This window comes from Nyctereutes procyonoides, unplaced genomic scaffold (assembly GCF_905146905.1).
Source record: "Nyctereutes procyonoides isolate TBG_1078 unplaced genomic scaffold, NYPRO_anot_genome, whole genome shotgun sequence".
Taxonomy (NCBI): Eukaryota; Metazoa; Chordata; class Mammalia; order Carnivora; family Canidae; genus Nyctereutes; species Nyctereutes procyonoides.
In genome coordinates, this window is record NW_026575048.1 from 15,455,929 (window position 1) to 15,483,562 (window position 27,634).

A 27,634-nucleotide genomic window follows, 5' to 3' on the forward strand; every position below is an offset into this window, starting at 1 on the left:
TCTAGGAAGGGAGACGTGGGCCCCTGTTAGCCAGGACTGCTCAGAGCACTGCTGACTTTCCATTTGGAGCCACCGGTTGTTCCAAAGAGTCATTTTTTTAAGGAAGTTTTGAAGTTTCCCTATTCAATAAAGAGATACAATTTTTGATTGAGAGGTTTCGACATTGCTGGTGGCAGCTGCAGATGAGAGAACTCTTACTCTGGCACATGGCAGGTGGCCATCAGACACTTCCCTCCCTGTTCCCTCCCTCATACAGATGGGGAGGAGATGACGGGGTACTGCTGACATACCCCGAGAGCCCACAGGGATGGCACAGGGGCCACGGCCTGCACAAGTCAGGGATGCTGCCTGCCTGAGCTTACCCCTAAAGCCAGTGGCTCAGGACAGGAAGTTTTTTGACCCATTCTGGGCCTGCCATTGCCTGGGGAAGAGGAGGCTTGACACCCAGGGAGGGTAAGGCTACACCTTGGCCAAGTGGGGAGGGACGTGAAACTCCACAAGTCACACACTTGGTGTGTCCTGCTCCCATCTCTGATCACAAGCGATGACAGAGGTTGAGATTGCTGTCAGTGGCAGGTCGATTCCAGGGTCTCCCAAACCTTATATGATAAGTACCAGATGGCACCCAACGGGCCCCCTTGGAGAAGGTCTTTGCCAGGCCCCAGAGTGGATACTGAGGGGGCAGAAATCACTGCTTCTGCTATCAAGTAACTCAGCCTGTGGGAAGGTCCCAGGCCCTTAGTGACTATACAGGGTGGAACAGCGTCCTCCCCAAATTCATGTCCACCCAGACCCGTGGACGGGACTCTATTAGGAAATTGCGTCTTTGCAGATGTAATTAAGGTCAAAGGAGATCATACTGGGTCCTAATCCAATGGATGGTGTTCTTACAGGAGGAGGGAATTTGGACACAAACCAGAGAAGACACAGAAGACAGAGATGGGCGTGACGCAGCTACAAGCCAAGGAACTCCAAGGAGTGCCAGCAACCACCAGAAGCTGGAAGAAGCCAGGAAGGATTCTCCCCAGAGCCTGAGCAGAGTGGCCCTGCCAACACCTTGATTTCGGATTTCTGGCCTCCAGAGCTGAGAGGGAATAAATTCCTCTTGCTCAAAACCACAGCAGACGGGAAGCTGGGCTCCGGGTGCGCGCAACACTGTGCTGGCAGGTGCTGGAGGGGAGGGAAGAGAGGTGCCAGGAGGAGGTGCCTCTTTCAGCTGCGCCTGCTGTTTGGGCAGGAGGCCCGGAGAACAGAACTGGAGCTAGGGGCTCCGCATGGCTCACGGCTGACCTAGCTTTAAGGGCTTATGTTTTTCCATCTCTGCGACCTCTCTGGAGCCTGGGAAGGGCACCGGACCCCGTAGGTGCTCAGGAAATTCTCCTGGGATCTCTCATTCCCTGTGTCCCCGGAGCACCCGAGCTGTGCCTCCTACTTGGTCCCGGCCTCCCCCTGCTTCGTGCTGGATTGTGGCATGACTGGCCGGCGGGCTGGAGGAGCTAACTTGGCTTTACTAAATCAAAAAACAATTTAGACGCTGCTGCTAACTGCTGAGTTGGCAGAGAAGCATCGGCGCCCCTGGACGCGGTCAGTGGTGGGGATCCCTGCTTACGAGGCCACAAGCTCGGCCCATATCCCCCTCCAGGGGCTGCGGTTTTAACCTGAGGAGTGAAATCGCTCAGCTCTCCCCGTGGCTGGAGTCACGGAGAACAAGAGCCCGAGGTCAGCATGAAGGGGATTAGCACCAGTCCTCCAGGTTATGCTCATCGCGTGGTCCCGTTCACCACGCTGCATGGGGCCCAGCACTTGGCAGCCTGGATGCTGGGCTGAGCTGAGCGGAGTTTGCCTTCTAACCGCCTGCCACTTCCCATTAGCGTTCGGCTCATCCTGGGCAGGGGTCCCTCTGGGACACACTGGTGATCACCCCACGGGGAGTCCTTCAGCACCAATAGCACGTCATAGTTCACTTGGCCCCTTCACGAGAACCCGGGGAAGTCTCTTCATCTGGCATGGTGGGTCATGGTAAGAGGGTGCCACAGGGCCCAGCTGGACTGAAACCTTGATCTTTCCATGCTCAGAGCCTGATGGCCAATTTCTCCAAGGGTCCTTTGGTAACTATCCCCCCGTGAGGCCTCCGGGTGCTGATGGGGAATGGTTTGGAGTGATCAGAGTTTGAGCTGAATAGTACCCTCCAAAACTCGACACTGAAAGGTCAGTCACTCTAAAAGGCCCTGAGTGTTGGCCACACCTGGTCTGGGCAGCCATCAACTTACGCGAAGACCAAGCAGCCCTGGGAGGTGCCTGCCACCCAGTCAGGGCCACTGTCTGGGGGACGGCAGCTCCACGGCCCTTTTCTCTTCCAGGATATGCTCAGCCGGACAGTGGGCGAGCTGGACAACTGAACAGGATTTCCCACACCAGGCCTCCCTGGAGATTCCAGGGGTGAGGCCAAGCCAGGCCTACTGCTGGGTGTTTAGTCTCCCCACAGAGCGTATCAACAACACAGTGCCAAGGGGGCAGCTGGGCAGGGGCCAGGGGGCCCTGAAAAGGGCTTGGACTATTGCCGTCTTGTCTGCATCCAGCATGAGGACTCAAGCTTTGGGGCAGCCCCCAGAGCTCGTGGAGGAGAGGGAGGTTCCAGACAGTTGCCCCGACGTGAATATGGAACTCAGAAGGGTGCGCGCTCCCCGGTGAGCCCCAGTGCGCAGCCTGGCCAGGGCATGAGCTAGCATCAGGACTTTCCAGCAGAACTGGAGTTCCTGGCTTCCCGAGAGGAACAATGCTGGAAGGAAGGGGACCCTTGCCACAGATGGCACATCCTGTCTATGGAGCTCACAGGGGCTTCAAAACAAAGAAGGCCGCCTCAAATTCCGCCCCTCGGCTCACTTTGTGTGGTGAACTTTCAGCTGTAGGCTCCTTCTCAGAAGAGCCCAACTGTTTGTCCTTGGGAGCCAAGACCCCAATTCAAGCTTGGTTACGAGGCCCAAAGCCAAGTGGTGGGAGGAGGCCAGCGTTGGTCCACAACCTGGTCCTGCTCGGGGCCTCCCCGGCTCCTGGGGACCCATTCCTGGTTCCCCAGTGACTGTCAGATGCAGAGCCATCTGCGCAGGACCTCTGGGGTCCAGGCACAAAGCAGCCTCTCAGAACCTGAGCTCCAGCAGGGGTGCGGAGGCCAGGACAGATCAGTCCAAGCCTAGGCCAGTCGCCACTATGAAGAGATGGTACATCTGGAGAAGGGAAGCGTTCTCTTTTCAGACTGTTATCCAAGGGTCCTGGCTGGCCAGTTACTGACCCAGTGATCCCTGTGAGGCCTGGGCCTCTAGCCCCTCTGCCTCAGTTTACATAGTGGAATCCTCCCTTTGGCTTCAACTCCTCCTAGAAAGCTACTGCTTTCTAGCCTGGGAGCCTGGGTAGAGCCGTGGAAGACCTGAGGGTCCTTCAAGGGCAGCTCCTCTTGCTGAGCCCACTGGTAACAGGATACTGTCTCCCCACCCCGCGTCCCCGCCCCCAGTATTTCCCATCAGCCCAGGCGCAGAAAAAACACCATTAACAAATGCTGGAATGAGTCACGGAAATGAACTTTATTGGATCACTGGGCGTCATCAATTCACCAGTAGGTCACAGACCCGTGGTGGAGAACCAACCACAGATTGAGCATCATCATCTGGGGACGTGCACATCCTCACTCAAGTGTCTAGGTGGTGCCAGGCCTCCAGGGAGGCCAGCCTGCTGCGGATGAACCCCCACCAGGATGGCAGGTTCCGTCCGTGACCCCTTCCAGGCCTGCAGGCTGAGCCCCCATCACAGTTGGCGAGAGGTGGTGGTGGGTGGGGAGCTGGCATAGGAGGGAGAACAGAGGGCAGCCCTCACCTGGGCACTGACTGCCTCTGAGGCCTCCTGGGCTCGGGGCATGAAGGCCTGGCAGTGAAAGGGAAGCGGAGTGGCAGGCACTAGGAGCCCCGGAGCCCATGCAGAGCCCTGGGGAGAGAGGCCTTGGAGCCTGGGATAGGCAGCGGAGAGGGCATTCAGCTCTCAGACCTCACAATTGCCTATTTCCTGCCACTTTGGCCTAGGCTGGGGGAGGGCAGCCTTCTCAGACCAGACAGCTGACCGACGGGGGCGCCAGGGTGCATGAGACACAGGACAGAGCAGAGGGAGGGCTCCCACAGCCCCACAGGCCCAGGCCCAGGCCCAGGGCAGGAGCAGGGGTGCCAGAGACTGATGGCGGCGAACAATCAGCTTGGTCAGGGCGCCCCATCAGGAAAGCGTCTGGGGTCCTGGTTCCAGACCCTCTCCCATGTCTTTGTCAAGAAGAGGCCAAGGGACAACAGTGATTGTAGTTCATTAAAAACTGTGTTTCATTAAAAACTAGTTCTGAACACAAAGGATATATTTAAAAAGATATTCTTTGCTCTATTAAACATCATTCACTGAGAATTTCCTGAGCACCGAGTGCCGGGGCATGGGGGTCCAGGGGAAGGCTAAGGCACGGGCCCTGCTCTGGCACAGGGCTCCTTCTCCCTAGAAAGGCGGTCCCCACTGCTGAAAGGCCGGAGAGCGTGTGCAGATCTGGGAGACTGGCAAGGCCTGGCAGCACCCACCGCGGGAGAAAGTGCTCAAAGCCGCAGCTGAGAGCATCCCAGGCCCACTGTGGATAGGAGGGACACCCCAGCTGCAGGCCCAGCAGAGTTCTGCTCTGCTCAGAGCTGCAATAGTGGACACTGGCCGTATGGCCAGAGCCCCATGGTGGCCGTGGTCTGGTCAGGCATTCCCTGGGCAAGGATAAGGGAGGAAGACCAGGGGCTTGTCAGGCCGCCCACACCCCAGAGAGGCAGGCCTGGGCCTCATGTCTCCCTCAGGTTGGATGCAAGGGAAAGTGTACCCTGCTTAGCACCTGATGACCAGAGGCAGCTCAGGGACGCCCCACCTGACCAGGCTCTCCCAAGCACCACTCGGCATCTGTCCCTGGGGACCCTCTCAGAGCCCACAGGTCCCCAGGAGCCACACTGCTCAGGGACGCCACCCTTCCTCCCAGGTTGGGGACATCCTCCCTACTGTGCGGTGGGCACGATGGACACACCCTCCCTGCCCCGAGTAGGGCCTCCCTGGGTCCCTCCTGTCTCGCTTCATCCTGGGGGCTGCGCTCCTGGTTAGCAAGGCACCTCACGCGCTCTCCCTTCCACATCCACGTGGCTGAGACAATTTGGACTCCAGTCCTAACGGTGACCTCTCTCTGTACCCTGCAGGGTACCGTGACCTCGCAGGCCCCAAAATAAAACGAAAAACAAAACAAGGTGGTATAGGGGGTCCTATGACCTGGGAACCTGCCCCTGCCTTGGGAATTGAGGCCCTGGACCTGCAGGGCAGAGTACCCACCTCGCCATACACCCCTCTGGGGAGAGGCTCTGCTAGCCCAGGGCCAGTACAGGGGTGGGAGGGTCAGAAGAGGCTGGGGGCAGCCTGGCCAGGTGCATCATGGTCCCGGATATACTGCAGGATGTCCATTTCATCCATGGCTTGAATCTGCTGCTGCTGCTTCTGCTGCCCTGCCAAAGCCTCAGGCAGGCCTGCTTTGGGGGGCACAGCTGGCTTTCTGGGTAGTGCTGGCTTGGCTGCCACTGGCGGTTTGGGCTTAGGCTGGGGCTTGGGTGTGGGCTCAGACCCCAGGTTCAGAATCTGGTCCAAGTCCTCTTCAACTCTAGGGAACCAAAAGGGAAAGCTCTGAATATAACCTCCCGCAAAGGGAACAAGGCCCCGAGGCAATGACACCCCACTACAGGCCTCAACCTCGCCTTGGCCCCAGCCTGCCCTCAGGTAGGGACAGGGGCAGGCTACTCCTTCCCCACAGCCCCACAGCACAGGGGGAGCAGAGCCCACCCTTCAGCAGCCTCTGGAGAGCTGCTTTTCAGGTGGCCCCCCTCTAGACGATGGCCCTTTACGGGATTTATCTTTCAACCTCCCAAGGAACGAGAGTAACAGCTGCCAGATACAGACCTGCTCTGTGCCCAGCACTTCACACACGCTATCATGTTTTATCCACAAACCCTTTCGGGGTACGACCGAGCTCCACCCTACAGATATGGATGCTCAAGCCCCAGGAGGCTGAGCTACCCTACCCGCCTAAGGTGACAGTGTGTGATGGTGTCTGAGTCGGGACCAGGGCGTCTGACTTCAGAAGCTGAGCCATCATCTAGACCAAGTTCAGCCTGAGGAGGACTAAGTGAGGGGATCTGATCACCGTGGGGTGGGGCTGCCCTCCATGTACCCACTGTGGGCCGCCCGGATGCTAGACAGAAAGCCCACCGAGGGCAGGAGCCACCATGGCCCTGGACCTGACAGCCCATTGCTGGGTGGGACTACAGCCCACAGGAGGAGCTTGACGGTCACACGGGACCTGCCCCAGGTACGGGACGGCAGTTAAGGAAAGGAGGCTACAACCTGGCTCTGCCCTCTTTGCCAGAGGGGAGTACTCGCTGCCAGTTCCTGGTGGAAGAACTCAATTTCTGGAAACCAGAGGCACAAGGCAAGACCCTTTTGATCTATCCCACCAGCTTCCCACTCGAGCAACATCCTGCTCAATATCTAGTGTGGTCAGGCATTTCCACATCATTAACTCACTGCATAACCACAAGATGCTGTCTGGTAGTAGGTATTAGCCCCATTTTACAGATATGGAAACTGAGGTACAGAGACATGAAGGGCTTTGCCTGGGGCCCATGGCCAGCTCGCGAAGGACTAGGACTTGGCCCGGGGGTGGCTGGGTCTCTCAGGTGCATCTGCCTTCTTGGGACACCAATGCAACAAAGCCCTTTCAGGTGGGGCTTCTCCAAGGTCAAGGGTCCCTCTTTACGCTGAGGCCACAGATCCCCTGAGGCCCTTCAGGTGACACCTACTGGACCTGTGGCCTCTGGGGACCTGACCCAGACACGCTCTTGCCTCCTGAGGGAGGAGCTTGGGGCTCTGTGATAAGCTCCATACACTTGCGTCCTCAGGGACTGTCCCCCCGCCACTGCTCCCGGGGTCAGGCTTCACGACACTTGCTGTCCACTCCTCTGTCCCTCGACAGATGGCAGTCCCATGTGGGACATGGTGATTCTAAGAACTGCAAGGTAAGTGACCACTGACAGGGCCCTTCCCCTCCCTGGGTCTTAGATTCCCCATCGGTGAGGGGTTGGATGAGGTCATTTCACGGATGTTCTAGCTTCCATGAGATGCTAAGAAAGAATGGCCTGACCGGTGCTCTCATGCTCTCCACCCAGCCAGGCAGAGGGTGGATGGACACTGTCCTGGCCTCATGCTCCCAGGGGCAGAGCAGCCTTCATCCTGCCCTCTGGGAGAAGCTGTACACTGCCCAGCCTGCTCTGGAACCAGGAGACAGCAGGAGACCCAGGGTTGGGCGGCGGGGGGGGGGGGGGGGGGGGACAGGAGTCTGGCAACACTATCCTGGGGGGCTTTCACGGAGTCACATGGAAAATACCCTTGGAAATCCAAGAGCCAATGTATGAATTCCTGAAAGAGGATTTGTGGCCCTTTACATGCTTCCTACACCAGCCACCAGCAGAGACAGCCAGACAGGTGCTGCCCACACGTGGGCCGAGGTGTCTAAGGCAGCTCAGTAGACCTCATTCGGCCATGCCGGGGACAGGGGAGGGAGGGCACAGGTGCTGGAAGCAGAAGACCCCGGTGTCCTCCTCTGTGGGATGGTAACAGCGGCATTAGCCAGCAGGACTGCAGAGCCACCGGGTGTCCAGAAACCCAGCGCTGTGCACAGAGCACAGTCCCATTTCTCTCCTGCGACTCCTTCATCAGTGGCCTCAGGTCCACCTCATCACTCTGCTTCCTTGGTCCTCGGTCTCCCCATCTGTAAACGGGATCCAGCTCAGACACCAGCAGGGCTAGGAAGAGGTCTGTTTGAGCGTGGAGTGCCCAGCACAACCCTCCCCTGGAGTGGTGCCTGCCGAGCACCAGCTGCCAGAGGAGCTCTGGGTCACCCTTCTGCAGTGAGTGGGGCACAGACCCTCATGGGAGAACTCACAGCCTCTGTGGATGGCAGCGATGTGAGCCTACGGCATCTTTCCAGCCCAGGCTGAGAGGGTCCAGCCCAAGCCAGGCCTTCAAAGACAGGCAGCTAGCTTGGGTTTGCAGCAGTCTCAAGAAGTGTAACCTAGGACAGGCTGCTCCTGGCAACCTCGGCTCAGGTGTGCCCGGCTCCCCACAAGCAGCAGCTTCTCCCTGAACTCCCTGGGGGCAGGTGCTGGCTCCTCCTCACCCTCCACTGGAACTAGAGCCCAGAAAAAGCTCAGAAGGACCGAATTATCCTCACACGGGACCCTTCGGTAAATAAAGCAGCAGCTAAAAGCTTGTTTCAGAGTCCAGGATTTATACTGCTTGGGAAATCACTGTTTGGAACTCATCAGAAGCTGCTCTGAGGTGGCAGGTGGGGCAGTCACACTCGGGTTGGGGGGGCCTCAGGGGCACCCCTTTCCATGTGCTCCCAGGCTACCTGAGTCATGGCTAGAATTAGGACCCACTAACTCGAGGACTAACCCTCCCTCTGTTCCAGGCCCTGCCAGTGCAAGGTCAACCGCTGAGAGGCTGCGGGGCACTCGGAGGACCCTGGTGTCCCTTCCCTTCCTCAGGTCCCTGCAGAGGACAGGCCACACCTGCAGGCCTCCCACTGGCGTGGCTGCACAGCAAGAGGAGACTGAGGCATATCGGACTCCACCACCTGCCGCTTCGGGCTAGCTGATGGCCATGAAGGCATGAATGGTGACAGCATCAGTGAATGAAATGAGTATCAGGAAGTTTTTTTTTTTTTTTTTTTTATCATAAGGAACCCCGATCACTGCCTGGATAGTCACAGAGCCAGCACAAAGGAGAGTAAAACATGGCTCCTGCTCTCAAAATGTGAATTCTTTATCACCAATGTGTGGCAGAGTGAAGACAGGGCTGCAGACACCTGGCCCCTAACGGAGTGATTCCCAGAGTGCTCTGTGGGACGCCAAGGGGCACAACCAAGGGAAGGGTCCCAGAGACCAACAGCGACGTGGAATGCTACACTCAATTTCCCACTCGTGCCCTCAGAGTCCTGCTTAACACTGGCACTGCCCCAGCCACCGGCCACGGAATCCCTTTGAAGGCAGAACTGGAGCTCTGCAGAACGTGGGTTGGGAAGTGCCGGTGTCATGGATTTAGAATGAACTGTGCCAGGGAAGTCCCAGTAGGATGGCCTCCCTGGAATATTAAAAAAGAAAACCATAGCTGGGGGCATCACAATGCCAGATTTCAGGTTGTACTACAAAGCTGTGGTCATCAAGACAGTGTGGTACTGGCACAAAAACAGACACATAGATCAATGGAACAGAATAGAGAACCCAGAAGTGGACCCTGAACTTTATGGCCAACTAATATTCGACAAAGGAGGAAAGACGATCCACTGGAAGAAAGACAGTCTCTTCAATAGATGGTGCTGGGAAAACTGGACATCCACATGCAGAAGAATGAAACTAGACCACTCTCTTGCACCATCCACAAAGATAAACTCAAAATGGATGAAAGATCTAAATGTGAGACAAGATTCCATCAAAATCCTAGAGGAGAACACAGGCAACCCCCTTTCTGAACTCGGCCACAGCAACTTCTTGCAAGATACATCCACGAAGGCAAAAGAAACAAAAGCAAAAATGAACTATTGGGACTTCATCAAGATAAGAAGCTTTTGCACAGCAAAGGATACAGTCAACAAAACTCAAAGACAACCTACAGAATGGGAGAAGATATTTGCAAATGACCTATCAGATAAAGGGCTAGTTTCCAAGATCTATAAAGAACTTATTCAACTCAACAGCAAAGAAACAAACAATCCAGTCATGAAATGGGCAAAAGACATGAAGAGAAATCTCACAGAGGAAGACATAGACATGGCCAACAAGCACATGAGAAAATGCTCTGCATCACTTGCCCTCGGGGAAATACAAATCAAAACCACAATGAGATCCCACCTCACACCAGTGAGAATGGGGAAAATTAACAAGGCAGGAAACCACAAATGTTGGAGAGGATGTGGAGAAAGGGGAACCCTCTTGCACTGTTGGTGGGAATGTGAACTGGTGCAGCCACTCTGGAAAACTGTGTGGAGGTTCCTCAAAAAGTTAAAAATAGACCTGCCCTACGACCCAGCAATTGCACTGCTGGGGATTTACCACAAAGATACAGATGCAATGAAACGCCGGGACACCTGCACCCCGATGTTTCTAGCAGCCATGTCCACAATAGCCAAACTGTGGAAGGAGCCTCGGTGTCCATCGAAAGATGAATGGATAAAGAGGATGTGGTCTATGTATACAATGGAATATTCCTCAGCCATAAGAAATGACAAATACCCACCATTTGCTTTGACGTGGATGGACCTGGAGGGTATTATGCTGAGTGAAGTAAGTCAATCAGAGAAGGACAAACATTATATGGTCTCATTCATTTGAGGAATATAAATAATTGTGAAAGGGAATAGAGGGGAAGGGAGAAGAAATGGGTATATCAGAAAGGGAGACAGAACATGAGAGACCCCTAACTCTGGGAAACGAACTAGGGGTGGTGGAAGGGGAGGTGGGCGGGGGGTGGGGGTGACTGGGTGATGGGCACTGAGGGGGGCACTTGATGGGATGAGCACTGGGTGTTATTCTATATGTTGGCAAATTGAACACCAATAAAAAATAAATTTATATATAAAAAAAGGATGGCCTCCCTGGGGCATGCTGGGGCCTGGAGATGGCAGTCTCCCCAGGCAGGGCACACTCAGCACAGCCCTGCCACCCTCCCCAGGGCTGACTCTACTACATCTGCTTCCCTGTGCCTCAGTTTCTCCTCCTAAAGATACAACCCCACCCCCCGCCCAGCTTCTCCCAGCCTGCCAGGGCTGTCAGGGGTGAGGACACGCGATGATAGAGAACAGATGCCAGGGACCATGGGGAGATGTAAAGACAAGACACCTTCACTGGGACGCAGGCGTGGCAGGCACTTAACAGCCCGAGGCCGCTAACGAGGGTGCAGATGACAGCCTCTCGGGACCACGTGCCCCATATAACTGTTCCTGGAAAGAGACCGCTCAGCTTCCTGTAGACCTCTGAGCATAGCCACGTTCTGGGGGGCGTGCGTGACACGGAGACGTGTGATGGCAAGCACACCGAGAATGCAGTGGCATACGCAGAAGCCCAGGGAGCGTGGCCAGCCCAGGGCCGGAGGCCGATCTCCCAGCGTCTCCTCCTCTAAGCGCTCAGAGAGTCCTGGAAGTTTTGGGGGGGATGGGACACAGGTGGGTAGACTGGGTTCCAACTGTGGCTCTATCTCTTGGGAGCTGTGGCCTTGGACCATCTACCTTTCCCACACTCTGTTCTCTAAAGCAGGGAAAATCATGCCTAGGCGGCGGGCTGCTGTAAGCATGGAATCAGGCCACGTGTAGGGTCTAGCACACTGACCACGGCAAGCAGTCTGACGTAGGAGCAAGCACTTGTGCACACGTCGTTGATCCAGACTAGGCCTCGGTCTCTCCACTAAAACCTGCTGCGGGGACCCTGCAGGGACTGGCCGCTGTCCAGCATGTGTGTGTCCTGCTTCCTCTGGGAGGGCTGCCTGCTACCAAGAATCCATTTCACTTGTTTCCCAAACCTGTTTATGCCAGTGATCCTTGCTCTTGGAATCGCATAATTTAACCATTCTTCACATCAACTACTAAAGTGTATGTGAAAAGGAAAAGACTTATATTCACTAAGTTCTTTCTGGAATTTGCTAAGCTGCCCTGGACCGCTGACTACCCCCACCCTGAACCAATCCCCGCCACTACCTCCTGGTTGGTGCCCACCCATAGGCTCCTGCCTCTGATGGGCCAAGACTGTCTCCCTTGGAGGCTGAAGCTGATGAGACGCTCCCACGCTGGGACGGGCCCCTGGCTCTGTCCAGGCTACTCTCGGGGCTTGTGGAGCACTGCCGGGGACAGGTGGTACCTGAACAGCTCCGGGTGGGACGTGGGCCCTCCACTCTTGTTGGCGGCAGGCAGTAGTAAGGGGTCACCCAAGGGGACGGCCCCGCCGAGATCAGGATCTTCAAACAACTTCAGGGCTGTGGAGAAGGCAGGAACAGAGTGTTCAGAGGAAGTCTGGGCCTGTTCTCAGCTGCAGGGGGTACATGGCAGAGACAGCCTGGCCCAGCCTCCTGGCCCAGCCAGGAAACAGTGAGCAAGGGACAAGACACAGCACAGAAGAACCAGAAGAACAGAAAGAAGGGAAGGGACAGGAACTCAAAGGCTACCCTGTAATTGTCAGGATGTATCCTCAGAGCCCTGAGGCCCGGACTGTGTCTTTCTCATCAATGAGTCCCCAGGCTCAAGAAAGAGCCTGGCCCTCAGTGGCTGGTCACCAAGTGCTGGCTGGATCCATGGGTGACATCATTTGTCCATCCTGAAGGAGGAGCCGGGTGGGGTGAGCAAACGTCAGACCTAGGATAAGCATGAAGTCCCAAGGCCGCTTGGTTTTCCCCTTTCCAACTCTGCACAGGACCCTCCAGAGGAGTCTATACAGGTCACACAAAATCCCTCATTACAATCCGAATTGTAGAGTCACAGCACACCTGGGGTGGCTGCATCCAGCTCCCAGGCAGTGCCCACATCTGGCCACTGGAATGACAAAGATGCTTTTGCACCACTCACAATCCACGCTTCTCAAGCGACCAAGGTGCCACCTTCTCTTCCATGGGATGATTAGAATAAACACCCAGCCCTGGAATGTTCCAGGCTATAGGGACACAAAGTGCAAGACCAGATCTCCCCAGAAGAAAAATCTTCATAAGCTGAGTGTGTATCAGGTCAAAATAGGACAAGGGGAAGATTTCCATCATGCTCATGTGTGGCAGGTCCGAAGCCACTTACAGACACTGGCTGGGTCACTGAACGGACACCAAGAGTGAAGGGAACACTTGGAGGCTCTACTTACGGTCCTTCAGGGGCACGTCCTCTGCAGGGCGCTGGGCGGAGAGCTTCGTGCTGGGGCCAAAGAGCCCCTCATCAGCGTCCACCTCCTCATCAAAAATGGTGAGTCGGGGTGAGGGCTTGGGCTTCACAGCCACTTCGGGGCGTTTCTTGGGCTTCTTAGAGCTACAGAATCACAGACACAGCTCAAGGTTAGGACTTTTCTCGAAAGCACTGATGGCTGGTGCACATGGCCTGGTCAGAGCCACACAGGCTAGGTGAGCTTTAGCTTGTGTCAAGAAGGAACTTTCTGGCACCCTGACAGTGGAGGTGTGAGGCCCTGCTACTGTAAGTGGCTGAGCCCTGTGCCCCAGGAACCACTGCCGTCAGGATACGAGGGAGGAGCAGGTGAAAGTCTGAATGAACCAAACAACTGTCGCACAGCTCCCAGCCCTGAAGGGCCACCCAGGACTCAGGCCTGCCTGCATGGTCACAGGGCAGGGAAGCTGCTTTCCTTCTGGAGGCTGTGGGGGCCGACGCCTCCTGATGCTCCCAGAGGCCAGGCTCAGAGTCACTCCATTGCCACTGGAAGGGGGGCTGGATGCAGTCTGAGGCTGAGGACAGGTGGTACCGGGGAACAGCAGAAAGCAGCGTTGGTAAATGCTCCCGTGTCCCTGCCCCCTGAGAAGTGGAACCTCTGTCGATCTAGCAAACACTTCAGTCCCACTGAGCAAACCCCACCTCCTTCAGGACACCCCCTTGGCTACTCGGAGCCCCACTGGCTCTGTCACCCCCACTAAGATCCCTTTATGTCTCATTCACCCACTGGCCAAGGTCCTGCCTTGGACCAGATGCTGCTTCGGGAAACTGGGAGAGGGCACAAGGGAAGCTTCTGGGCCACGGGACGGCTTCGTTTCCCGACCCGGGTGGTGGTTAAACAGAGTGCATGTAAGCACTTGTGGAATTGAGCCCTGAAGGTCTGCAGCCACACTGCTGATAAATAAATAAACAAACTTGGTTTAACTTTAACACGGTGATCCAATCCCTGCTCTTGATGCCCAACTTAGCCATTATAAGGTTCCCGCGAATAGTGAAAATCCGCTTTTTACTGGAAACAAGCCGTCTGCCTGGCAGGCAGCTCCACTGGACAGAGGTCACCGTCTGGGCTCACATTGGCAACAGCGTGCGGCAAGACTGCACTGAGAAGCCGGCCCTGCCCTCAGCAGCGGCCAGCCCAACCAGCGGCAGATGGACAAAGCAGCAGGGTGGCCCTGGGTGCCAGAGGGCAGGGTGCTCCGAGGAGACTGTTCCCATGGTCTGGGGATAGACTTCCGGTACAATCTCGGGCTCCCGCTGACGTGCGAGAAGCTACGGAAGCTGGAAATGCACCTGCTGGAGGGTCACACCTCCAGGATGGAGCACACCTAGGCACTCTGGCCGAGGCCCGCTCACGGTCCTGTGCTCATGGTCCTGTGTCCCAGGAGCAGGAAACACATCCAGGATGGGGGGAGGACAACAGGTTCAGGGATGCACGTTTTGAGGATGAAACGGAGAGCGGAGACTCAGTGGCAGGGAGGTGCCAGCAAGCCCCAAATGGCCCCGTCCCTGCTTTCTCTATCCTGGGCACAAGCCAGACAGGCTCATGCCACAGGCCACTAGGAACATGCCTCTGCTTTGGCATCACCCCCCAGGCCCTGCTTGTGGTGCTGGGCAAGGTGGAAGGAGCCTGGCCTGCTCCCTCCTCGCAGCAAGTGCTTTCCAGAAACTTGAGCCATGCCACCTTATATGCCTTGAAGGGCCAGGGTGGCCTGCTCTGACAGGGACACCTGTGTTTTGTTTCACTGGTCAGGCATGTTGGTTTTAACGGCCCCTGGGAAATGGATACCAAAGACAGGCCGGGCCCCTCGAGGCAGGCCAGCCCGAGATGGCTCCAGCCGAGACCTACTGAGTCAGAACCGCAGGGCCAGCCCAGGAAGCTGTGGTGGAGTCTCCGTGGAATTTGATGATCAATGGGTTCTGCCCCACTGCTTCCCTCAATCACCCAACGGCCACCCCTCCCCTGGCCCTTCCCGGCCCCTGCCCAGGGCTGCAGTCCCCAGGGAGGGCTGGGCCGAGGCCTTCCCTCTGCAGCACTGCCCGCAGATCCACCCTGTTCAGAAACTAGCAGGTCCCCAAACATTTCTTAGGAAAGCAACTCGAATCCTATATGGAGCACACGGGTCCCCGGGGGCAGGGGGTGAGAGGCTTCCCATGAACCAGAATTCGGAGGAAACACGGAAAGGAGGGAAGCGTCTGAAGAGCAAAGGAAGGGAGAGAGAACAAGCACGACGAGTTATGTCTGGAGAAGCTTTGCAGAGATGTCAGTGATCTCCCTTCTTACACCTACTCTGGTGCTGAGAACGCAAATGAGGCCTGACTTTCCTGCTATGTGACTTCTCCTCTCAGATTGGATGAATGTTCTTGTTTTTCTCCCTGGAGCCATTTCTGATCCTTCCACGTCTTGAACTGAAATCAGGTGAACCTATGGCACGTGTGAAGACAGGCAGTTGCCAGCACTAGTCTGAGACAGACGGTACGTGGAGGGCTCCGCTCCTCCAAAGCCCGCAGTCCCGTCAGCTGGTTTCCTCACCCGCCCTTGGCCACTCTGTAAGCAGCTCCTGCCTTCCCCCCCAGTGCCCCGTGTGACCCAGCACTCTCGAAGCACCTTCCACGTGCAAGATCCTGGTGAGACCTGCCACGGTCCCCAGAAGCTCACAGCTGAGAGTCAGACACGCAGAGACCCATCATGACCACACAGAGCAACGGTCCCGGGATACGCGGAGCACAGAGGAAGGATCCAACCCAGCCCAAGGGCTCCTGGAGGAGGCAAGGCGATGGAGGCATGGACTCGGCACTGGAAGCGGGCCCTTCGTCTGTGGGGGTCTGCCGAGAGCATGGCTCCAGCATGACCAGGAATCAGGTCCCCACGGCAGCTCGGCTCGTGGTCCACGGAAAAACGATTAGGGCCTGGCCTGTGGGAGCACCGTAGTGTGACGGGGAGACAAGGACAGAGAGAATGGGAGAATGTGCTCCTAGAAAGGCGAAAGTGCTTCTAGAAAATCTGGACTGGGAAGTGATCAGTGGGCAGAAGGGGCGCGCCTAGAATGATGCCAGATTTCTGCTCTTGGGGACAGGGTCAGGCATGTCATGTGCGAGGTGAGTCTGCAAGCCCGGTTTCTTCCCTTCATCCACAGACTGCATGAGCGTGGCCTCCAGGCTGCACACACGGGTTATGGCCCTGGAGCGCCTCCCCCATCCCTGCTCTGCTCCTGCCCCACCAGCATCCACCCAGCTGTCTGCAGGATGCACCGCCTAGCTCTGCTGTGTCCGTCTGCCAGCCCACCCTCAGCACCAGCGCGATAAAGGATGCTTCTCCTCTCCCTTCACTGATTAGACTCTTGTCACCAGGGCTGGGGTAATGGGGCAGCTGGGCACTGAAGAGAGCTGTGCCACGGACAACAGAACTGCTCCTGCCTTCCTAGTGAGCATGCAGGAGGTCACCTGAACTTGTGCAGGCTCTGGCACAGCACAGGTGGCAGGAGATGGGTGGGGGGCTCCCTGGATGGGTGCCGGCGAGTGGAAGCAAGTTCCTGTAGCACGCAGGTGTGTGCATGGACAGACGTCAGCTTTCCTGCTTTGTGTGCCTGATGGCAGACAGATGTCCAGCCCAGGCCGCATTCTGCAGGCGGGTGTGGAGCAAACGTGAGGGAGGCAGCAGATGCCGAGGCTGACAGCTCTGACAGTCAGAGGCAGCCCTGCTCATGTGGCTCAGGCAGTTCTGGTGACAGTGACAGACACATGACAGCAGCCTCCCCTCCAGCCACCCAGGGGGCCTATGTCCGTGTTCCCAGATGCACCTGCCTCCCACCCCCGGCAGACCACCGATGGGCACCAGCTGCCCAGGACCCGCATCACTTGAGTTGCAGGAGCATCTCCTGGACCAAACAGAAGGCGGTTGATCCTTCTGAAGCCAAGACTCAGTGACAACATGACTTACCTTCAAAGCCAGGGTGATGCTTCACCAAACACAGAAGTCAACCTCCTTTCCAGTCATATAATTTTCCTGCCTTTACACAAGGTGGTTTTCATTTTTAAATTTTAAATTCAGTTTCTTTTTCATTTAGAGAAAATTCTCAGAGTACCCGTAAATGAACTTTTGTGAAGCTTATTCTGGGACAACGCTATCTGTAGCAGCGCCAGGCCTCGGGGCTTCCACGATGACCCAACAGTGTGGTACAGGTCACTGAGGAGAGGCAGTCACCCGTGAGCCGGGCTAGCCTCCCCCGACAGGAGCTTCGGGGAAGTGCTGGGTGGGGGCTGAGCAGAGTCGGGGAAATGATGCTCTAAGGCACAGAACGGTCCTATAAAATGCCAAGGTGGGAAGAGCTTGGCTCATGCAGAGTGGCCAAGAACTGGGCAGCAGGCACACGGGGGAGGAGAGGAGTCTGAGGGGAAGTCGGGGCCACAGGCCAAAGGGCCTGGGGAAGATTCTGGCCTTTCTGTTCCCGGGGAGGAGCACTGGAGGGGCATCCATGTCTGACCTCAGGCCAGTCATTTCACTTCTCTGGGTCTGTCTTCTTAGCACTTAAATGGGAGCAAGGAATGCTCTGGAAGCTGCGACATGGAGCCCACATGCAGGCTGGCACAGGGCACAGCAGGAGACAGTGATCACACGGCTAGGTTCACATGTTTCAGCCCCAAATACTTGATTCTGGGCCCTAAAACATAAACGAGGCCTGGCAAACACCCACCATTTGCTGTAGCCCTAGGGTCACACTCAAGGATCTTTCTCAACAGCCAGAGCCTGGCTTCCCAGCCACGGAGCCCCACCTGAGGGCTGACCAGCACCTCATGACCCCCCACCCTTTTCAGCTGGGCTGTGTTGACATTTCTTCTTGTCTCGCTGGGGCCAAACCCTGCCCCTGCCCCAGCACGGCTCCCGCATCACCATGGAACCAGGCTGGTCTGGCTGCAAGGGTACGTCACCCCACTGCTGGTCACACCCGAAATGGCCCCGAGAGACCGAACATACTAATGGGCAATGGTCCTGATGGTCAGGACTTGATCAATAACTGCCAGCAACCCTCTTTACCCCTGTCTCCCTCTTCATAGGACCAGCTAAAGAAAGCCAAATATGCTCCCCCAACCAAGTGCACAGCGTGCAGGGCACCCCACTGCCAGTCAGCAGCCTCCCTTGCCAACAGCCTCTAGTCGGGGCACACCTGAGCCTTCTTGTTCCCATGAGGAATCGTTCCTACTCCCAGCCTGCCTTTGAGTCTCTGCTAAATGCAGGTCTGCGGGCCGACCCCTGCTTTGCCATGGCCAGCTCTGAATCAAGGCCTTTGCCTGTTCTCACCGGGGCAGTCTTGGTTTATTCCCACATCCCTGAGCACACACTCCAAATGCTCACATGACCAGTGGGACCTGGAAGTCCCTTCGACTGAGAAAACCCATCAGCTCCATCACCCAGCATGGAGACTGCATGGACGAGGGCTGGGAAGCTGGCACCCTGGCACAGCTCCTGCCAGGAGCTCCATGGTACGTGAGTGTATGATCTCTCGAAGGCTCCTGATTAATAACCAGGAAGCCTCTGGATTTTTCCCTCAAGTCCTTCAGTTTAAGGACTATGTCATTCTTTTTTTTTTTTTAATTTTTTTTTTTAAATTTATTTATGATAGTCACACAGAGAGAGAGAGAGAGAGAGGCAGAGACACAGGCAGAGGGAGAAGCAGGCTCCATGCACCGGGAGCCCGATGTGGGATTCGATCCTGGGTCTCCAGGATCGTGCCGTGGGCCAAAGGCAGGCGCCAAACCGCTGCGCCACCCAGGGATCCCAGGACTATGTCATTCTAATGCGGTTACTTGCGAGTCCCCCGAGGCAGGGGAATGGCAGGCCTGACCTCCCAAGTTTCTATGGAGTCAAGTGACCATTCAATCCCATCGAGGACAGCTAATCAAGCCTGCTGCTCTGAACCACGTTCAGGACCACGTTCTGGACCAAGGCTACCGGGAGGCACCCTTGCCACCTGGAAGCAGCAAGTCTGACAGGCTGTACTGGGTGCTGGTATTTGCAAAACAGAACAGGAAATGGGAAGGCTGCCTTTAGTTCAAACAGCCAAGGGCTTCTTCAGAGCGAAGCTAATCCGAAATGGTCGTAACATTACCCAAAGGAAATTTCCTGTACTACATCTCACTTCATCCTTCTACCCCTGGGGCTACTTCATCCATCTACCCCTGGGGCTAGACTTGGTCTTTCATTTCTAAAAGGAGAAACCGAAGTGCTAAAAAGTTCAATGACTTGGCCAGTCTCTCCGGCTGGTAAGAGGCAGAACTGGGATTTGAACCTGGGACGGCCTGCCTCTAATTCAGCTCTAGGCCGACCACACATTCAGCTTTCCCAGGGCTCTCAGACCCTGCTCTAGGGGTCTGGACCTCCTCTCAGGGGAGAGGTGAGCTGAGGCCGAGGCGGCAGAGATCCAGGCTCTACTCCTGTCCCAACCAGGTCAATTCTCCCTCATTTGGCTTCAAACATACTGGAGCTCTGTAGGAGATTTCTCTTGAGCTGAAATTTCTGCAAATGAATTAAAGAAGTGGAAATCACTGTCACGCCATTCATTCAGGCCAGACGCTGTGCGCTGACATGGAAGGGGAAATACGGTCAGCAGAGCACGTAATGCTGCCCTAATGGGGGGGTGTGGCTGTGATCAGAGGGGCAGCTCCAGGGTGCGGCTGGCAGTGGCCGTCATGGTGCCCCCTGCATTCCTCATTGATTTTGGTCTCTGGCCAGGCCAGGCCAGGCCACAGCTGAGTGGTATCTGCAGAGATATAAGGCAAGGCCCGCCGGTGCTGGCTCACAGCCCAGCTGTGACCAGGAAGAGCCATGTCCTGGGAGGTGGCAGGTGAGAAAGGAGGGAAGCCTGAGAGCCAGAGGTGGGCCAGGACCGAGGGTAGCAGGAAGAGCCCTGAGCACACCCCAGCCCCCCGAAACCCCTATGGGTAGCAGAGCCATGGCCAGTGGACCTGCTGCTCCTGCCTCATCCAAGGCTTTGGTTTCTGGGGCTCCTCAAATGCGAATTTCCCTAAATATGTGAATCACCTAAAGAACTCCTTAAAGCGCAAGTCTGGGATCCCTGGGTGGCACAGCGGTTTGGCGCCTGCCTTTGGCCCAGGGCGCGATCCTGGAGACCCTGGATCGAATCCCACGTCGGGCTCCCGGTGCATGGAGCCTGCTTCTCCCTCTGCCTCTCTCTCTCTCTCTCTCTCTCTGTGACTATCATAAATAAATAAAAATAAAAAAAAAAAAAGAGGACGTCTCGCAAGGTCCAGGGTGGTGCTGGATTCCCAGCAGGGCTGGCTATCCTAGGCGGGGGTCAGAACATTAAAGACATCCCAAGCCAGTGAGGTGGCCACGAAGCAGCTCCTGTGCATCTCACCAGGCGGGGCTGAGGCCACCTGCATGGCCCCTCCACGGCCCACCCTGGGGGACCTCTTGCTCCCAAATCTCAGAAATAATAGTTTTGTGAGGTGATAGAAGTGGTGACTAACCTTACTGTGGTCACTACTTCTATATATATACGCACATTAAATCATCACATTGTATACCTGAAGCTCACAAAATGTTATACGCCGATTCGTTCTCCATAAAACCGGGGCAAAGAGAAATACATCTCCAAGTGGAGCAAATCTGGGGGTACCTGGCAGTGTGCTGAGAGGTTTTCAAAACCACAGAGTCATCCCAGAGCAGTGATTTTATCCAAATATAAGGAGTAAGACATTTTTATACTACAACACATAGGAAACTTTGCGAAGATAAAGCAAAATATGTATACACAACTGTGACAAAATACAGGATTCGCACTCCAAAAAAAAAAGGGTCTAGCCTTCTGACTTGAGGCCATCCCTGTGAGCAGAGAGAGGGAGGCCCAGCCCAGCTGTAAGGGAAGCCACATTCATGGAGGGACCAGCCTGCCCCTTGGGGAGCTGAGGGTCCTCTGGCACCTGGGGCTGGAGAGGGGCTCCCTGGGCACTGGGGGAACAGGTGGGGGGGAGCGACCTTGCCTGGTGGGCAGGGTTTGCAAAAGCAGAGATGCCTTCCCAAAAGAGAGGGGTTAAGTCCCTAAAGAATCCTTTCCTGGAGTTGCACAACCAAGGCCCCCAGGGAAGAAGCTTCCAGGACCTTGCTCGAGGGCAGTTATCTGGGAGGATAAAGCTCCTCACGGTCTGTAACAGAAAACACCACGATGCCCCCAGGCAGGCACCTGGCAATACCACTCACAGCACACGACCAGACCCAATGGACCAGCACAGAGTTAAGAACGGAGAAGTCAGTCTGTTTACTGATCTAGAAAGACCTAGCATAGAAGCTGAAAATAAGCAAATTTTGGAATGGTGTACTCAACACAATCCCTTTTTTAGTATGAAAAACAGATATCCAGAGATGCCTGGGTGGCTTAGCAGTTGAGCATCCGATTTTGGCTCAGGGCATGATCCCGGAGTCCCGGGATCAAGTCCCACATTGGGCTCCCCATGGGAGCCTGCTTCTCCCTCTGCCCTTCTGTCTCATGAATAAATAAATAAAACATTTAAAAAAATGTGTATCCAAAACCATATACCTTCACGGCAAAAGGCCTTTTCACTGCGTCGTTAATTTTTCTGTTCCAGTCCTATGTTATTCAAGTTACAATTAAAGATGTTCCTAACAGGGTATTTCCGGCAGAAGGCAGAGCTATTATGGTAGAACTTCGTCTTTCTCAGACGTGTGAAGTCTCTAAAATAGTGAAACACGGGAACTGTGTACGACGCGCAAGGGGACCGTGAGAGGACAGAGAGAAGCGCTGCGCCTGTGGTTACCGGGTGGCCGGGACAGGGACGCTCCTGCAGACAGGAGGGCAGCAGGGCCAGGACCGGCCGCCTGAGAGCTCTCTCCCTCTGGAAGCACTTGGTACTGGTGTAGCAACTCGTCTTTTCCCTAATCAGAACCAGGTTTAGGAGACAAAGAAAAGCCAGGCCAGTCCTCGCACGGGGCTTTGTGCTGGCCACCCCCTCCCCCGCCCCCCAGCAGCCCTGCGGTGGAGCAACAGCGCCCCGCCTGGTCCACGGCAGGAAGGACCGGACGCCTATCACCTGGAAAATGTGGCTGCTCCAGAAAGCCAGGCCCAGATGGGTGCTTGGGGGGGGGGGGGGGGTTATACATCTGGGAGAGTGGGGTGCTGCATCTGCAGGGGGACTTGAAGGCACCAGAGCGGGACATATGCATGCAAGGCCTAAGTCTCCTGCAAGAACCAGAATGCTCCCCACTAACAGGCAGGTGGACAGCCTGCTCAAGAGTCAACAGGTCACGGTGGTGGGGGGCGGCAGGGGGGTCGGTGCGCTGCCACACACAGGGCTAGGCCAAGTCCCTGCTCAACTGTCCTCAACTTTCCCATCTGTGAAAGGGGGATAATCCTAGGGCCTCGCCCACCTCCCACACTGCAGAGTAACTGGAATCAGGGGACAGTGCCAGGGGACGCCATCGCATCATGACTCTGCCATTGGTGGCTGCATGAATTTGGATGAGATATTTGTCTCCAGACTTCGGCTTCCACACACACGATGAGCCTGATGCCACTGCTGGCTTTCTGGAGCACCATTTCCCACACCAGATCCACACAGGTCCTGAGAGCAATGTGTCATGACCTCTTTAAAAAAAAGGGCAGAAATAGAAATGTCTATTTACATGAATGGGAATTGGTTCCTGGCATTTAATAAGCTCTCAAAAAGCCTTATTTGTTTTTATCCCTAAGATAATAACGTAACTGCCCACTGCCACACCAGTCGTTAAAGGAGAAACTAGAAGGTCTGAAGCCTCTGGGATCCCTCTGAGGTGCTATGCTTTCCCAGGATCCAGGAATGAGGTCCCTGGAGTGCAGAGCTGGTGATGGTGCTGGGGGGCAGGTGGTCCCAGACAGCTGACGCATCCCATGAAAATCTGCTACTAGAAATAAGTAGGAAATTCAAGGCGGCCCTTGCCAACCCCAAAGAGCATTTTCCTACCCAAAAAAGGAGCCGCTTTGCTAAGCATGACCCTCAGCCAAAGGCTGGCGTAAACCCTTGAAGTCCTTCTCAGTTTGGCTTTCCATGTGGTTACTCAGAACAGAGAACATGAGTTCAAACAAAGCCTTATCCTGACCCAAATAAAGCCCAAGAAGGGCTTGCAGGTCGTCCAAGGCTGATAAGAGTGGCTACGACTGGCTTCTCCCCATGTAACCTCACAGCCTCTCCCACTGGGCTGCTGACCCCCGTTCAGGTCAGGGCGGCTGTTGAGGGCCGGGTGTGGGGGCGAGAACACCTGACTCCTGGGTACCAGGGTGCTGCACGATTTCTGGCTCTGGTCCCACATCTCCTGGAGCACCAGATCTTCCCTGAGTGTAAATCCTTGTCCCCTCTAGGCTAGTCACAGGGTGGCCCTGCTGCCACACCTCCTGCGTATCCCCAGCCTCACATCCCCTCCCCCCCCACCACCCCAGGAGAGAAAGGCTGGTGGATGGCGGGTAGAGCCTTCTAGACTGTGATTCTCATGCCCTTTAGGGTGAACTTGCCCCTCCCTGACTTCTGGAACAGGACTTGCGAGACTGCCCTCCCCTCATCTGTTGACTGAACTTCGATCTCTCATCAGGGCAGATGGGATGTCACCCCAGGTCTGCGGTCTGATTCTGCCGAGGTGGCGGGGCAGCAAGCTGCGGCCATGAGAGGAGTGAAGCGCTAGCATATCTGTTAACTCAGTGTCCACAGAGCCCTACAGAGAGGTGCTATCATTCCCCTATTCCTTGCAGAGAACTAAAGACAAGGGGTAAGTTGCCAGGGACACATGGCTGGCAAATGGCAGACCCAAGATGAAGCCCAAGCAGTGAGGCACCAGAGTCCAGGACCCTGAACTAGATCTGAATCCCAGGACCAGTATTTACCAGCTGTCTGACCTTGGGCAGGGCCCTTGGCCTCTGCAAGCTTCGGTCTCTTTCACCTGTAAAGTGAGATAACAGCATCTCCTTGCAGGCAGGGTGTCAGTGAGACGCGGTAGGTGAAGTGCAAAGTACAAAGCTCCCCCCAGCACAAAACAGTAATGCGGCAGGGGCTCAGGAGCAGCACACTGATGCCGTAAGGCCGCTGGAGGGCCAGGAAAGGAGAAGGCCGCAGGATGTGGAGTCAGGACACCGAGGGGCCACCGAGACCACACCTGCTTACCTCTTCTCCAGCCAGTGTACCTGTGTGCGCACACCTGTGTGCACGCGTGTACAGGTAAAGGCGACACCTCTGACCAGCCAGGGGGCCCCAGGCCTCACTCTACCGTCTTCATCACACACAGCTGGCACCTTACAGGTAATCAGTCCCTTCCACCCGTGTGATTTACGGGCCTTACGACTGTCTTGTGGGGAGGCAGGGCCCAGGTAAGCACCCCTGCTTTAAGAACAGTGAAACAGGGCCCACGGAGCTCCGATCGTATGCCGTGAGTCCCAGGCTGCCGGTGATGAGCAGGGGTGGGGGGTGGGGGGCCCAGCCCAGGGCTCTGGGGCCGCTGAGCTGTCGGGGGTGGGGGCAGCTCTGCCGGGACTCAGTGCAGAGCTGGGGACCAGGAGCCTGCCCCGTGGCCAGGGAGGAGAAGGCAATACCTGAGCCCAGCCCGAGCACACCAGGCCACATGGAGTGATGACCCAGGGAGACGGGTTTTCTCAGACTTCCAGGATGGAGGGAGAGAGGAGCCGTCACCAGAGAGCCTGGAGCAAGCCAGAGGAGGCTCTATCCAGAGACCTACCGCATGATGCCCAGAGGGTCCAGTGCCTCTTCCTCTTCCTCCTCAGATTCTCCTGCATCCTCACCCTTCAGGTCTGGGATGGGCAGATCCTCACCCTCCGCTCGGTCCTGCTGCTCGAAGAAGTCAAAAGCCTCTGCGTCATCCTGGGCCTGGTTGTGTGCATCCAGGACGGAGACATCTCTGCTGGAGAGATCCACAGCCCCTGGAGATCTGGTGCCTGCGGAAGGACATGGAAATGAGCACCTGACAGCCACGGCCAGGGGACAAGGGGGCGATGCACCACACCCCAGCTCCTGTGCCAGGACCTGTGCTAGGGGCTTCCTACCATGTCCTGGGACAAGTGTGGTGGGTGTGGGTGGACAAGGGGCAGCCGGGGCTCCAAGCCTAGAGCCTGCAGCAAAGCCTCAGTGGAGTGCTTATAGGTGGGAGCCTTGGAACAAGTTGGCACCACCCCAATAACAGAGCCTATGGCCCCAGGCTACGAGTAGGAAACACCAGCCAGTGTACATTGTCAGGGAGCTCTGGCAATCACACAGGAAGGCCCACTCCAAGGGTCTGGGCACTTAGACCATGAACCCAATGGATACAAAGTGACCTCATGGAAGATTCCAGAACAAGCTGTAATGGCTCCATTACAAACTGGCTTACATCAGCACTTCTCAAAGCATGGCCCACAGACGGATGTTCATGATGCGGTAAGCACAGAAAGGGAGAGCGGGCATCTGGAAACTTCCATAGCAGCTTGGCATTGTCACGACATCCAGGCATGTGATTTTGTATTTGTGAAAGTATCTGTCTGTGACAGATTGGGAATACAAATCTAGTCCTTCCCCACGGATGAATTGAGAAACACGGGTTTGGACTACTTGTTCATCTCTATCCAGATAGTTACCAAGTGTAGATCTTTGAAAACAGTTCCTTAAAAAAGAAAATACCACGCTTAGATAGAGAACCTACCAGATGCCTGGCTTAGAGGAAATTAATATGTACACCAAAGTAACACGTGTGACCGCGTTACATAAAGCTCAGCAGTAATGATTACGTTGCCTCATATTGCACTTTGTCATTTTATTAGGACAAAGGTGAAAAAAACCATTCGAAATCTCATGAAACTTCAAGTTCACATAAGAGGCATCGTGTAAAAATCATCTCAGAGGGGCGGATTCACTGAACTATTATTGTAAAAATCCACGTGAGGGATCCTGTTTGCACCTTCACTTTACAGATTAAGAAACGGAGGTGCAGAAAGGCTAGGAGAGTTAGACCATCTTATCCCGCTTCTCTGTAACCCAGGGGCCAGGAGATCTGGAGTTTCTTCCTGTTATGGGTCAGCTGGAGCCCCCACATCACAGGCAACACAGCCCACTGGGAAGCAAGCAGGTCGTGACCTCGCCACCAACGACCCGGGGCCGGCAGGCACCTATGAGAGGACGGAAACGGAGAGAAGAACCTGTCGCCTTACCCAGCCCCAGCCTTCTGTGCATTCACTGCCTTTGCTTTCTTTATGCCTCACCCTTAAACATTTTTTTGGCTTATTTGCTGTTAATTGTCTTCTGAAAGACTCCCTCTGTCTTGTGGAGCTTAGAGACCACAGTCATCGGAAGGAAGAGCTAAACAGAACAGTCCAGAGAAGACAGAGTCGGGGGGCAGGGAGAGCCCAGCACCTGCCTCGGGGACCCCTCCCCTGCCCAGAGGCACAGAAGCACCTCGTCTGCCTCGGGGCACCTGTGTGAGCCCGGCCAGCACCAGGGGGTGCTGGGTTGGGGGGTAAGTGTTAGCCAGCCTTCTAGAGCACCTCCTGCCAGGCAGGCTCTGTTGTAGGCACTTCACATGTGAGAGCTCCCTGACTTCTCACGCCACCTGGCAGCCAGGCATCCTCCCCCCTGAGAGCTGAAGAAACTGGAAGGGGGACGAGGTGGCTGTGGACACGGCCTGAAAGGGTTTGAGGTCCCCATTACTGGGCCAGTGTGGGGGGAGCCTCTGGCGGCCATACCCACCAACATCGCTGGGCCAGGTCCCCAGGCGGAGCGGGGCGTGTGTGTGTGTGTGGGGGGGGGGTTGGGAGGGCTCTGGGGATGGCCGGGAGGGGCATGGGTGGGGTCAGGCTACAGAGGAGGCCCCGTGGGAGCCCTCAGTCCTCGAGGGCCGGGTGCCAGTCTCCTCCTGCCCATCGCCCGGGCCCACCTGCCTCAACAGGCTGGCGGAAGCTTCCCGGCTGCAGGCAGAGGCTGCGGCACCACTCGCCTCAGCCAGGGCAGGGAGGCCTCGTTCTGGGCCAGCGGAGACCTCGGGGGTTCGGGACGGAGCCTCAGGTACCTAGAAACTCTAGCAGCTCGGGGCTTCCTGCCAACTCGGCGTCCCTGGAGACACAGCGCAGAATCTCATTGAACGCGGCTCTTCTTTCCCGGATGTCGGACTCCCCAACGAACAGGACCTTCTTGGGGAGTGGGGGAAGGCTGGCCGTGGGGTGACGGCTGCTCAGCTTCTGGTAGAACTCCTCAATCTCACTGTACTTTCTGGAGACCTGGAATGAGAGGAGCACGTGCCTCCCACCCTCTCCTCACCACGCTCCGACAGCGATATTAGCGTATTAGTGGATGACCTCACGGTCTGGCCGGCTGTCAGGTCATCTTCCCACAACAACACGAGTCACCTATTCTCAGCACAGATCTCCGGATGGTTCTCCCGTGCACGAGCAGCAGCCTTCTGGTGGGGACGGTCCTCACAGTGCTCATGTGGAGAAGGACCAGCTGCGGCACGGCTGTTGTCGGCGCTGCTGTCAGCCAGGACCCCACTGCACCCTGGGCCTCCAGGGAGACAGGCCATTCGAGTCACCCTGAGAGCGCACTCAG

At 56.1% G+C, this 27,634-nt stretch overlaps 1 protein-coding gene across 1 annotated transcript in view; it reads right to left on the reverse strand.

The window, feature by feature from the left end:
- Nucleotides 1-3,558: 3,558 nt before the first annotated feature.
- HS1BP3 (HCLS1 binding protein 3) overlaps nt 3,559-27,634 on the reverse strand; it is a 32,017-nt gene continuing 7,941 nt past the window's right edge. The window contains exons 3-7 of the mRNA XM_055327223.1: nt 27,099-27,306; nt 24,783-24,999; nt 12,981-13,141; nt 11,997-12,111; nt 3,559-5,695 (exon numbers count right to left, since the gene is read on the reverse strand). Of these exons, the coding sequence (XP_055183198.1) occupies nt 5,437-5,695; nt 11,997-12,111; nt 12,981-13,141; nt 24,783-24,999; nt 27,099-27,306 (960 nt within the window). The 3' untranslated portion in view covers nt 3,559-5,436. The remainder of the gene's footprint in view (nt 5,696-11,996; nt 12,112-12,980; nt 13,142-24,782; nt 25,000-27,098; nt 27,307-27,634) is intronic.